The sequence below is a fragment of the Parasteatoda tepidariorum genome, chromosome 3 (assembly GCF_982258835.1).
Source record: "Parasteatoda tepidariorum strain Cologne lab strain chromosome 3, Ptep-v5.0, whole genome shotgun sequence".
NCBI classification, from domain to species: Eukaryota; Metazoa; Arthropoda; class Arachnida; order Araneae; family Theridiidae; genus Parasteatoda; species Parasteatoda tepidariorum.
The window spans coordinates 58,030,868-58,045,103 of NC_141757.1; the positions used below are offsets into that span (position 1 = coordinate 58,030,868).

Consider the following 14,236-nt stretch of genomic DNA (forward strand, 5'->3'; position numbering starts at 1 on the left):
AAGGGAAACATATTGTTACAAATTAATAAATAGAATGACTAGTTTGAATGCTAGTTGTTGTAAAATGTTTTGCAACTAACATAAAAATTCTTATTTTTCTTCAAGTTTCCATCACATTAACTAAATTCTATGAGTTAATATTTTGGAAAGAAAAAAAAACTTTTCTATCTGATGCTGTAAATAATTTAGTAGAATTTACTGTAATCAGAGAAACATACATTAATTCTTAAATTCTCTCCTGGGGTGCACTTATCTGATGGCTTTTCGATTGACAGCATTAACACAATTATCAATCAGAGGTTCTTTATTTAAGGTTCATTATTTTAGATTGTTCGAATTCGACAACCTCAGGGGATGAACAAAGGAACATCGGTAATTTTCTATCATTTTTTTGATGCAGTCTTTTGCTTATCTTCTCTCTTTTTCTCTCTCCCGCTTTCTCTTTACTTCCTTTTCTTACTTAAACTTTGATAAAAAAAAAAAAAAGAAACGTTTTATGTAACTAGCAACTTGGAAGCCATTACATTGTATCTAGTGTCTAAACCAAATGAATGTGTCCTTTTAAAGACAGTCACACAGGGATCAAGCAGCCCAACAGCAAATAATTATTGCACTATTTATTTTCAGCTACAATCAACAATTTTCTCCACTTGCATAAAATCAGACAAAAAAAAAATTTAAATAACCGCTCCAAACACCGTTATAGATAACACTGACAGCATCCTAGGTTACTTTCGCCAGCAGCAGTAGTAGTCGTTATAAAGGAAGAGAAACTCCATTTTTCCTTTCTTCCCATTGGTTATCAATCATTTTTAAAATGATAATTATAAAAGCAATAGACCCACACTCGCTAGACACATGTTCGAAAGTTCGTGAGTTCGATCCCCGCCGGCCGAAGACTCCCCCGTGAAGTTAAGTGACTGATGCACGTTAAATCTGTCGAGTCGCAAAAGTCCTCCATGTTCCCATAACAAATCAAAACCTCCGAGGGTACTAGATTGGAGATCGATCGTTCTCTGAGTCAGGTCAAAATTACGATCTGTGGATGAATGAATGGATGTATGAATGGGTCCGCCCTATAAACGGGTGTGATGTATAGTGTGGCAGAAGTCGAATTCTTGGCCATAGATGGCGCCACTGGAAAACAAGAACAATCGCTCCCCCTTTGCCTAAACAGGCATACGTTAACAATAGAACCACACAATTCAATTGAATATATTTCTGCTTGAAATTATTTGAGTAAATCAATTTAATATGTCTGTAGAAACCTTGAAAAAATGGGATTGTAACATAATTTAAATCCTTCAGGACTGTGATATGTGCTCGAGCGATTGTCCCTTCACAGCCTAAAATATCATATATAAAGCAACCCTTCCTGACTCTACCGGACCAAAATCACATAAACGTGATTACAATACGGTTCTCGTATTACATCTAATGTTAATTAATATACGTATTTTTTTAGTACGTATACTTCCGAAGAGCGCGGACCTGGTTAAGAACTTCTGTCTCATTCTGCCGATCCTGAGAGGGTTAAATTCGCATTTTCTTCTTCCATTCATTACAGAAATATTAACATACAACATGATTCAAACTCAAAACTAATTCAAGACCTCTGTCAGTCCTCTGTGTTTCACCTGCATAGTTCTTTTTTGTTCGTTAACAAGGAAATGGCACATGGAAGATTGGTGCATAAGCAGAAAATTGGACAAATGGGGGCAAGCGTCATAGTCAAGAGTTGGTGTATTTAAACATCTGATCTACATTTAGATGCAGCAATTCAATAGTGGCTAATAAAAAAATTAAAATAGACTTTACCTCCACCACAACTTAAACCATCTTTCTACAAATCTCGTGTTATAATTTGAGACTGCTTTACTCTAAATTTAACTTCATTCAGAACGGAAATGTTACTCAATTTCGAATATCTCGAGTCGTCATATGAAATATATAAAATGTTGCACTTATTGTTAAAATTCTTCTCTTCTATTTATCTTTCGCTATGTTTGTCTCTTTAATAACAGCACGTGTGACGTGTGTTTGCACCATTTTTCCCTTCCTATTTATTATCAAGAAGCATGATTGTACAAATTTAAAAGAAAAAAAATGGAACGTTATGTTTTAAGTATTGTTTTAGATTTGCTTCTCTAATTATTTAATGTTTTCAAATGCTAAAAAGGCGAAATTAAGGTATAAAGTTTCCAGGGTTAATCACTATAATGTTCAAATATTTGCGTTCGATTGCTAAAGAAAGTATTTCAAATGCTTTTGATCCATTAATGCAGTGTTTTCCAAACCTATGACTTTCGTGTACCCTTTCTAAATTTTTCTCAACGATGTGTATACCACTAATAAAAAAATTAATATATTTTTTTTTCTATAGAAGATTGCACAAAAGTTAAAAATCACAACTGGCTGTTGACAACGCTAATTATTAACTGTTAACTCTGCAAAAAATAGCCAATAGAAAAATACGTAATTGTAAATTTTCCTGGGTAACTTTGTTATTAAATAAACACTTTCGAAATTTTCGTTTGTTGCAAAATATTTCGCATAAGAATGCGTACCCCCGCTAAACTGTTCCCGTACCCCTGGGGGTACGCGTACCACACTTTGGGAAACACTGCATTAATGGAAAGTAACCCTTTTTACCTTAAAAATTTATTTAGTTAGTTCATTTTGATAGTAAAATTATGATCAAAATGAATTAAATAAGTTAATTTTTACTAAATAAGTATTGGATACAAACTTAATAATGGAAAATAAAAATAGAAAATTTAAATGAAATAAAAATTAAGGGTTTATTTAAAGATATAGTTTTTTTCATTTACAAAATAATGCTAAACTTCCATTCTGCTGTCATTTTTGTTTCGATAAAAATAAAATACGAACTCATGATAAAAATAATTCTTTGCATTTATGACTTTGAAATTAAAAAATATTCTTGTTAAGAAATGACTTGCTTTTTTTAAAGGGTATTGAACTAGCTAGCATAATTCGTCGAGGCGTTGGAGGCCGCCCTAACAAAGACCCAATAACCGGTGAACTCCTACGTAGTCCAAGAAAATTAACAGATGTTACTCAAGAGGTATATACAATGCAACAAACTTGCTTTTGTTTAATTGATTGATCTATATTAATTTTTTTAACAAAAAAAAACTGAGTTTTATTTCACGATACTACATAATTTCAGACAGATCTTTTAAAATTATCCATTTGATTCTATGAATTGCCTTATTTCGGTTAGCACGGGCTATACGACTTCAAGGTATATCAATAATCTTTCCTTTTTTATTGTGAATTTCTAAACAGACGCCCATTACCAAAACCAACCTGTGAATTATACAAACCAATTGCAACACAAGACTTATTCAAGCGTTATTACTAAATTGATACAAGACCAATAAATATACCCAGACTTCTCAATCACGTGTTGAATGGCTCTGATACAAGGTATCTGTTTTGAGCACTCGGAATATCGATTTTTATCACCTTAATTTATATATTTAGTGAAATTTTTCTATTGACAGGAGCATATTTCCGCGTCAGTTTCTTGGAATTGTTTATTTCATCAATATAAATTATTGCAGCTTTCTCAAAATTTAAAATTGTAATAGTTATATTAATAGTTTCAAAATTATATTATTGCCTCCAAATACGTCATCTTTACCACCAGTTGTAATGTTTAAATCTCACTCTTCTATTGTCCCATTCTAACCACAATGATTACATAAAACACAAAAATATCCAATGGTCAACGGATCATAGTCCGATTGCCATCGTATTTTCCATGTGAGATTCTCGTCGCTTTTGTACGTAAATTCACATTTCGCTCTATGAAAAGCAAATACGGATTAGCTTCACTCAAAAAAACTCTCCATATAACTAATTGACTCTAGAGTTTCTTTGTTCTCTGAAACGGCTTCAAAATTAAAAAAATTATGAAAGGGAACGTTATTTCCCCAGCACTGGACGACAGGCAGAATACAACCAAAGAAATTCGATAAAAAATGAGTTTTCTCTTTGTGAAAATCTTAAGGTTCTATATGGTGGTTAGATACGTTTTCTGTTCCTGTTAACCTTACAAAATAATGCTATTAATATCCACAATGCTCGATGGTTTCTGGAGATTTTATGAAGTAGAACAAACCATAAAATAAGTTTAGGATTTAATTTTATATATTGAAATGCAAAGTTATCTAAACAAAAACAAAGAAAGCAAAAAATGAATAGAAAATTTCTTCTCCGCGGAAATAAGTTTATTTCAATTATTGAATGAAATATTATCCTCCCTGCTTAACTCCAAATTAAATGAGTAAGGAAAGGAGCTCGTAAATCGTAACTTTCACCAGAAATTAATAATAATGCTAAGAATGATAATAACAAATCATTTTTTGAAAGATTAATTAGGATAAAATATTTGGTTTAATAATTAATTGCATTTAATGATTCAATTTCGTTATAATTAACTTGATACTGATTTATTAATCATAATTATGTGCATAAAACCTAATTTTGTTCAAAGCGTCTCGATATAAGAAGAGCAAAATCTCAAGAAAGTCTTTTATACTTCAACGAACTTTCCCAACAAGCTGCCCAAAGACAACAAATGAGGCAACAGCAGAAACAAATGGAGAGAGCACAATCTGAAAAAGTAACGAGTGATCATGCTTTTTTATCATCTTTTCTTTAAAGCTTTATATCATTGCTAGTATTTTCTGATCTAAGAAACCGTACAATTTACAGTAATTTACTTTTTCATTTACATTGTACTATTTACGATTAATTGTTAATGTATTCATCTTCTATTGAATTTTTATATGCATTCTTTTTAAATAGGATTTAAACAGTGGGAGGAAGTAGCACGCTGCAAAAAAAGTAGCGAAACTACTGCAGTAACTACTTTTTTCGTAGTTTGTAGCTACTTTTTAAAAACAATAGTAAAGAGAAAAGTGAGATTAAAAAAACAGTAGTTTGTAACGCTTTCTGACAGCTACTTTTAACGTGACCGGATAGCCTGGTCGGTAGGGCGCTGGGCCCATGTCCGCGCTGGGCCCAACCCCGCCAACCGACGATTTCCCGTGTAGTTGGTGACTGATGCACGTTAAAATTCTGTCGAGTCGGAAAGTCCTCCATGTTCCCATACCAAATCAACACCTCTGGGGGTACTGGATTGGAGATCGATCGTTCTCTGATTCTGGTCAAAATTACGATCTGTGAATGAATGATTGGAAGTATGAATGGGTCCGCCCTATAAACAGGTGTGACGTATGATGTGGCAGAAGTCGAAATCTTGGCCATAGATGGCTCCACTGAAAAAAAAGAATCGCACACTCTGCCTTAAATTTGCTCTGTTTCATCAAGCAAGCTTGCCCGCGTGGCATTAGAACCAACCAACTTTTACCGTGAACAAACAAGGTTTAAACTCAATTATTTTTTCAAATTTAATTGGTACATTCTTCGCGAGTCTGTCAATGGGTTCTATGAGAATGCCCCTGTACTGTAGATGAGGAATTAATAATAATAGCCTTAATAAGAACTACGTATTACTAGTATTTAAACTATGCATTACGAATAATTTTTCACTTTTTGCCAGAACTTCAAATGCGAATGTACAGTGCGGAAAAAAAGAAGCGAACGTTAAGGGTCCGAACTTCGGAGCGCTCTCCCGACCAAACTATTGGGACAATATTTCCCAGATGGCGGTTACTCCCTATATTTTGGGAATCAGAAATCCGAATCCGTCGGGAAAAAAAAAGTATGTTTATTCAGAGAAAGTACGCTTTTGTGTCTGATTTCATAACTTAAAATACCGTCTGCACTAATTAATTAGCATATTAAAGGCCACCCCTCAAACCATTAAGATTGAGACCTAAAACGTGAAGATTCGCTCAGAAGTTATTCAGAGTGGTTCATTTTTTCTTTTCTTGAGGCACGGTATACTCTTGAAACATTGATGCTGTTGTTGTAGTTCATTTACGTCGCACTAGAGCTGCACAATGGGTTATTGGCGGCTGTCTGGGAAACATCCCTGAGGATGATCCGTAGACATGCCATCACAATTTTGATCCTCTGCAGAGGGGATGACACCTCCGCTTCGGTAGCCCGACGACTTGCACGCGAAGTCAAGCACTTTACGGTAGAACAGTTTAACGAGGACCCATACCGCACACCCTCGGTCCCTACGCAGACTGATCCAAGTGGTCACCCACCCGCACACGAAACATTGATGTTATTTAAATGGAAGAGAAAATATATTCTCCGTAATTTTCGTTATAAATTTATACATTAGATTACATAAAAAAGCATTCAACACTTAACAAAACAGCAATTATTTTATAACTTCTTAGCATTTCTTAAATAAAATATTCGCTGCTGAAAAAGGCATAAAAAGGTGAAGGTTAAAGGAATAAAAGTCATAAAAAATGGTTCAGAAAAACAAACTGTCTCATGCAAACATGAATAAATATTTCTTAATAATTCCTCATGTTTAATAGATTAAGCTCATCTGTAAAGTTCGTCTCCTAAAAGTAGTGAAGTATAGATAGAGACTACATTTCGAAAGTAGTTTATAGTCACTACATTCGGAAAAAGTAGTAGTTGCAGTAGTTTATTACATTTGTAGTAAAGTATAGTTGCAATTAATCACGAAAAAATGGTTTTTCCAACCGCTGAATTTAACCATTTTAAATATACTTTTGAAATACTATTTATCTTATCAGGCATAAATTCTAACGCATCTTACATTGATTTACAGCATGTTAGTACATGGGATTCGTTTTGGGGAAGACCTGGTCATGGAGCTCCAAGAAATTCCGAAAATCATAAAAAAGAAAATATTGACTACCTATTGAACAAAGCGAAAGAGGTAATTGCTTGTATAAAGCTAAAGCAAATTCTTTAACAATTACATAAAATGTAACGCTGTTTTTTTATTGTTATTACTCACTCAAATTTTTTTAAACGCTAAAACAGATTTTAAATTTTAAAAAAAAAAGTTAAATTTAGATTTCAAATTTTGTACTTACCAACAGTTCCTCCATAGTAGTTGAAGCAGGATATTTATAATGCAAAAAGATTTTGACATTTTTTATTCTATTCAACAACAAAAGTTTCAAAGTGAAAACGATTATAAAAATTCCGTCATTTATCGAATCGATTGTTAAAAATTCCTCGTCGTAATTTTATATTTTGTTAATGGAAATTATAAAGTTAGTTTTTAATTTTTTACCTACTCTACTAGTAGTTTGTGTAGGATATCTGTAGTCATTGATGGAGGACATATAGAATCCAAAAAATATGTTGGCAAAGCACAAATTTGAAAACGATTGTAAAAATGTCACCTTAATTTTCATTTTTTATCATCCTAATTTTTTTTGTTGTTTGCTCATATTCCTAATAACCATTTTTTTTTATTTTAACCTTTTTTTTAGCTTTATTTACTTTAAAAAAAATTATCATTAAATCAATTCTAATTTTAATTATTTGATAATAAACAAACATATTTTAAATTGAAAGGTATACAAGTTTTAAAAAACATAATTTTATAAAAATGAAAAATACAAAATTTGAACGAAAAAAAATTTGAATAATTCCTGAGAAAGGAAATTTCAAATGTGTGACTTTTTTAAATAGATTGAACAAAAACGTTCCAGTTATTGATCAAAAATTATTTTTGTGGTCAGTCTTCAGATAATGAAAAAATTTATCCTTTTTCTGTATTTTTAGACGCAACCTTATGTGAAGCATTATATAACAGAAATTGTTCCCAGCAAACATAAAAATAGATATGAATATCCAACGAAAGATGCCATTGTTGTTAAGGTAAGATCGATTTGAAGTGCATGTAACTTATAAGTACAAAAGACGATTACGATTTATGCAAATCCCCGCCCCTCTATTTAAAACACACTTTAAAAAGCAAACTGAAACATTTTTTAAACATTGTACACTCAGTCTTTCATAATAACTGCCCTATATTCAAGATTTTCAGTTCTTACAATGCACAGTCAATGGGGCAAATTAATATTTAAGTAATAGGGAGCAAAAACTTATTTGACTTTCACCAATCACTGTAGAGATCATAAACAACAAAGAGGGATTCAAAGCATCTAAAACCAGTTAATTTGAAGAAGCATAAAAGTGGTTTCTGCTCATAAACAAATGATCTGCAGCCCCTGAATACTGTGGTGCAATTGAAAAATAAAGTGATTCACTAAAGACTTGCATTGGTTTTCAATTATTGTAATCCCTCCTTCGCTCTTTAACACTTCAATAAAGATTGCTCAAAAGTAGCTGCTCACACTTTTTTCACACTTAAATATCAATTTGTGGAACCGGGTGTGCCTATTTGTCATTTTTAATGAGGATTCTAAACAATGTCTATCACAGATTACAATAAAATACCTAAATTTGTTCTAAATTTTTTTAAATATTTCTTAAACTTCAGTTTCTCTGATTGCTTCACTTTCTTTCAGAAGTACTAAACCTTAGTATTGTTTTCAGATAGATACTTTAAGAGCTTCTAAAATTTTAAGATAACACCTCGATGCACAGAAACACCTTTTTTGCCAACATGGAAATATTGGTGTTTTCACCAAAAATGCTCCCTTTAAAAAATTTTATAAAGTGACTTATTTTATTGTCTCGAGCCCTTCAGCTGTTTTTGTTCAACCAACGTCTCACATTCAAAAGTTTGACAGATGCAATAAAATTGAAAAGTAGTTACTTAAGAGAAGCCTTAAAACAGAAAAGAAATTTTACTTCCTTCATGTTAACCTATGGAGAACTATATGAAGATATTTTTTTTATTTACAACGTAACTGATATTTTTGATTACTTTTCCATTTCATTTCTTTCTTTGTTGTTGCGGTTGCTAATCCCCATTCCGTCAGACCAAATCAATAAATCCGTTGACATTTAGGAAGTAGGAAACTAAAAGGGGAGAGGAATGAATGTCGTTCCAGTCCAGCCCTAAACAGTTCAAGATGTGCTCAGGTGATGCCTGGTTTTGTTGGCATTTAGGGCAAAGAGGAAAGATCTTTTGATTAGCAGAAAATGTAAAACTTTTCAGGTGTCCACTGGCCAGTCGGGATAAGCAAGTTTTGGTCTGCCTGTCACCAGGAAGAGATAGAGAGAGTCCTGGTCTTTTTGCTTTATACCAGTAGTGAGTAGGTGGATGCAGCCACTTTTGTTTGTTCTGGGCCTTTTGCCTTGCGATAAGTTCAAGGTATATTAGCTCTGAGGTAGAGGGGACTGGATGATCTAGTCCATTCTTTGCAAGAGTGTCAGCCAACTCGTTTCCGTGGATATCGACGTGGGACGGAATCCATTGAAAGTGGACCTCATGCTGCTGGGAAATGAGCTTTACTTTTTGTGAGATCGAAAAACTGGTTTTATCTCCAATGAGGGCCCAATTTTTGAGGTGTTGAATTGAACTACGGCTGTCAGATAGTATCCAAGTATTTCCAAGGTGCCCTTCACTCAAGACTTTCTCTAGTCCCCTGTCGATTGCAATTAGTGCGCTTCGAAAGACGGAACAAAAATCGGGGTTTCGTTGATGAAGAGTGTAGTTCTCTCGAGGTGTTTCAATAAAGACTCCACTGCCAGTCTGTCTATCCATTTTACTGCCATCAGAGAATATTTTGATGTCGTTCGGAGGGATTTTATTGATGATTTCCAGGGACAATTGTCTGAGGAAGTCAGGCACACAGTCTTTCTTGTCAAGCATGGTAGGGAGGCTATCATGGAAACTAACATTGGAAAGATCCAAGCAAGTACTGAGATTGCAATGAAGATAAAGAGGTTCAATATTTTCATTTCTTTCTTTGAAATGTGTGTAGTGAACCTAGTTCCCAGATATTACATTTTATGGTTCTAATTTTTTTAACTTTTTGAAAGTTAAAAGTATTTACAACCTCTTAGTTAAAAATTGGCAACTGAGATTGGTAACAATAGAACACATTTCAAGGGGAAAAAATTAAACAAAAAAATATCATAAATTAGCATAGAAAAATAATATTTTTTTCCTGTCTGAACAGAACCACTAACTATTATTAGTTAACTCAATTGGAAATTTTTTATACATTAAATTAGCTTATTTTAAATTAACACAAATGATTCAGTAAAATTTATTCTTGGCATTATTGCATTGGAAATAATTTTTTCCACATTTATTATAGCTCATGTATGGGTTCTGGTTTTCTCTTTCTCTCTAAATTTAACTTCTGTCAGCTACTTATGGAGATTGTACAGTAAAAATTAGGCAAAATAAATTGAGTTATTTGTTATTGCTTTTTTAACTCATGAAATTATATAAAAAGATACATACATGTAATGCTATTTCATTGCTTTCCTATTCATACAGGTTCATAAATAAGAAGTTATGTTTATATATATATAGGTAAACATGCCATTTAAATTTAAAATTAAAAGTTTAAATTTTCAAAAGAAGATCTCAAATATTGCATTAAAAAATTAAATGTTTTAGGAAAAAAAAAGCGTTCTGGCTTTATAGACAGTACAAGTCATGTACAGGTTAAGTACAAAAACATTAACAGAAATAATTAATATTAATTGCACGAATATACTTGTAAACATTTAAGTTGCAATAAAAGAAATGATTTCATTACTAATAATATTTATTTTTCAGAGAGAATATGAATTTAGGACGCCTTTTCCAGCAGCAGAAGCTTAACTTTGACTTTGTATTTTATGAAATGTTTGTTATTCTTAACAATTTTTATACACATCACTTATATTTAACTTTTCCTATTATGCACTCAAACAATGTGTGCTTCAAGACTTTTATAACGCTATTAAGAAATTTGAATAAATAAATTGATACAAATAAATATTTCTCCTTTCCTTTCATACAAAAACAAAACCTTATATAAATACGTTTCAGAAAAAAGTTAATTTTCAAAGCGATTTATTTTTTAATGAAACAATAATGTAAAACAGTGAGACCTGGACAATGACCCGTGGAGATGAAAATAAGATAGCTAGATTTGAGAGAAAAATACTGCGAAGCATTTTTGGTGGAATAAGTAAAAACGGTACCTGGTTTCGAAGATCAAACACGGAACTTTACAAAGCATATAAAGAACCTGATGTCATTAAATTTATCAAAATTCAAAGGATTATCTTAACAGCGTGCGTAGTCAGATTTTTCAACATAAAATAAGTAGCTTTTAAGTACTATTTAAGCACTAAAAATATTTTTAAGCACTTTTCAAAAAAAATAATAATAATTAGGATTTGAGCAGTAATAAAAAATTTGTTTTCCACCGTTTAAAGTTCTTACAGTAATAAAATTCAAACTGTCCCATAAGTAATAAAATTCAGATACATTTTAAAAAACTTTACATAATCATGACAAAATAACTAGTTTCTGATAAATATTGCATGGAAAATTGTGAAAATCATGCATTTTTTGTAATTTAGAATGACAATCGACATAGCAAAAAAAAATCTATTTTTAAAAGATAGAAAACGAAGCACTTTTTACAAACCCCGAATAAAAAAAGCACCTTTAAGGGCTTTTAAGAAACGTAAATCAAAAATAAGTACCTTTAAGCACTTCTTAAAAACGCTACGCACCCTGCTTAAGACTTGTCATTAGACTTAGACTTAGAGGTTGGGCAGCTCTGACGAGCAGGGCACATCGACCAGAGGTCTATTGTACCCAAACCCTAAAATCATGATTAGCATGAAAGCCCTATGGCTGAAATAAAATTCAGCAAGCACCTTACAGGAACATCTTGCAGTTCCCAGGCATTGACGATATGCTGCCCTAAATGCTCAAATCTTTGAGCAGAATAGACCTCACAATCACAGAGTATGTGTCGTGATGTCTCTTCTTCTAGATGACATCCCCGACAAAGAGAATTGGGTTCTATTCCCATAATGTTTAGGTGTCTCCTGAGGATACAGTGACCAGTAAGAAGACCTATGATCTTCCTTATACTGTTTCTATTAAGCTTTAAGAGCTCCTTTTGATGTACACTAGGACAGTCTCGATTCAGCTCCTTAGCTTGTCTCTGACCGTCAGCAGCGCGCCACTGCTCATGGGCGATCTTGCCGTAGAGCTTGAATATGGTTGCCCTAAATGAGGAGGGAGAAATTCCCAGCGCAGGTTCAGGGCCCCAGAAAATTGCATTAGAGCCAGCCCGTGCTGCTTCGTCAGCTAGCTCATTTCCACCGATACCCATTAAGCCTTCTCATTAACAAAATCCCCAATTAAAAAAAATAGCAATACAATTTTTTTAATTGTTTCAAAAAACTTTGTAATGCCACATATGATTAAAAAAAACAGTGTAGACAAATGAAGACACAATCAATCTTTTGTGCACCCTTTACTTTGATAATATAGACAATAAATTAGCATACATCTAAGTATATATATATATATTTATATAATATGAATAATATAATTTAAATCTTTTAATAATATAATAAGACTTATTACTAGGCCTTTGTATAGATATATTTGATCACATTTGGAAGAATAATCTAATCTCTATGTACAAATTAATCCCAAATATCTCCAAAGATCATGGTTTGTGCGGGGAGAATTTGGGATTACTAGGACCATGTGTAAAAGTTCGAAGTTCATAAGGTCGCTGTCCATGCACTGTAGCTGCATCTAGGTCACTCTTTCTGAAAATTATCATTCTGATATCTGTGTGCAAATAAATTCTACCAGATTTTGAACTCATGAATCTAAAAATAAATAAATTTATAGCTTTAATGTCATGTACAAAATATGACAATAAGTAAAGGACACAAATAAAAGTTTTAGAAATAAATAGATCCAAATAAATAGAGTTGAAAATTTTTATTTGTTATCATTTAAGCATTTTAATTTCCAAATCCTCATTTTTTTGTTTCGTTTGAGTTTAATGCATCAATCAGGGCACAAAAATAAGAAGGACATATTGTACTAAACCAATATAACATAGATCTGAAGGAAATTGTAATTGTGATTTTTTTAATCGCTTAGCAAGATTTATATAAAAAGAATACAATTTATTAGCTACTTTTTTAAACATACATCTAAACCTAACATCTGTGATGCTATATTTTTTGAAACATACATTTAGAAAATAATTAAAAATGAATACTCTAAATACAAAGTTGCATAAAAGTTAGAAAAATTTTCTTAAGTAACGAAAAACTTGATAACAGATTACACAAATATTCTTATATATAAATATGCTTATTTTTTAAGATAATACAAATATACTTAAAATATATATACTACTCAATTTTTCCAGATTTTAACTTCGCAAATTGAATTTTCAGTGAATAATATAAAACTTTTTTCACAAAATTATTTAACTATCATAATGAGTAATACTTATTTTAGGTACACAAAAAAAAATTTATGCTACTTAAAAAGTTAAATTCCATTAACTTTCGTAAAAAAAATTTCACACAATTTATTTCAAAGTACCTTAAAATGAGATAGAAAATTTTTTGATTAAAGCATGGCTAATAAAATCATTACAACTTGAAATAACATGGATAATATTCAGTTGTATATTAAAATTTTTCTAAATTCAATGTAACATTCAGATCATTTTATTGGATATTTTAAAAAAACTTACGACAAGTTAGAAAGAATTATATAATGGTTGCAATTAATCATATATATCATTTATGAATTTTACTTTAATTTAAGAATAAGTGCTTAATGCAAGATAAAGTGTGTAAAATATCATCTTTGTATTTTAATTTTTAAGGCAATTGATATTGTTCTTATTAAACTTAATAATACCTAAATTATTATTGTTCTTATTAATAATTAAGCTATAATTAATTAATATATAAACTGAATTCATTGCAACTCCTGAAAGCTAATGAATCGTTTTAGATATAAAATTGTGCTCTCCTATATTAAACAACATTAAATTCATAAATTGAAAAAAAGATGAACAAACCTTAAGTGTATTAGATACCGCAACCATTTCTGTGCATCTGTATCACTTTCTGAAGCATCTGATGGCATGTAGAGTGTTCGCTGGCGCAGGAAAGTTTGGCAATTGATTGGCATATCACTCAAGTCATACCGTACAACAAACATTTTCACAACAGTGTCGTGCGGATTAAAAAGTGTCTAAAAAACAATTTCATGTCAACAACATTTTCCAGAAAATATAAGCTTCAGATTAATAAATAAGAGAAATTTATTTATTTATCTAGTTAAAAAGCTAATTATTTGTTGGATATTATG

The 14,236-nt window shown here is 31.6% G+C and overlaps 2 protein-coding genes across 16 annotated transcripts in view; one reads left to right on the forward strand and one right to left on the reverse strand.

Annotated features, from left to right (window-relative positions):
- The window catches only part of LOC107438736 (uncharacterized), a 75,880-nt gene extending 65,027 nt beyond the window's left edge, over positions 1-10,853 (forward strand). For 6 of the 10 annotated variants that reach the window (XM_087159367.1, XM_087159368.1, XM_087159370.1 and 3 more), the window contains exons 14-19: positions 328-372; positions 2,975-3,088; positions 4,526-4,654; positions 6,758-6,868; positions 7,729-7,824; positions 10,652-10,853. In XM_087159367.1, the coding sequence (XP_087015493.1) occupies positions 328-372; positions 2,975-3,088; positions 4,526-4,654; positions 6,758-6,868; positions 7,729-7,824; positions 10,652-10,696 (540 nt within the window). In that variant the 3' untranslated portion in view covers positions 10,697-10,853. The remainder of the gene's footprint in view (positions 1-327; positions 373-2,974; positions 3,089-4,525; positions 4,655-6,757; positions 6,869-7,728; positions 7,825-10,651) is intronic. The other 4 variants (XM_087159373.1, XM_087159374.1, XM_087159375.1 and 1 more) reach the window with 1 other exon arrangement.
- A 1,488-nt stretch (positions 10,854-12,341) lies between these two features.
- LOC107438735 (atos homolog protein A) overlaps positions 12,342-14,236 on the reverse strand; it is a 106,155-nt gene continuing 104,260 nt past the window's right edge. For all 6 annotated transcript variants that reach the window (XM_016051081.4, XM_016051082.4, XM_016051083.4 and 3 more), the window contains 2 exons: positions 13,944-14,119; positions 12,342-12,723 (listed from right to left, as the gene is read on the reverse strand). In XM_016051081.4, coding sequence (XP_015906567.3) covers positions 12,555-12,723; positions 13,944-14,119 — 345 coding nt within the window. In that variant the 3' untranslated portion in view covers positions 12,342-12,554. The remainder of the gene's footprint in view (positions 12,724-13,943; positions 14,120-14,236) is intronic.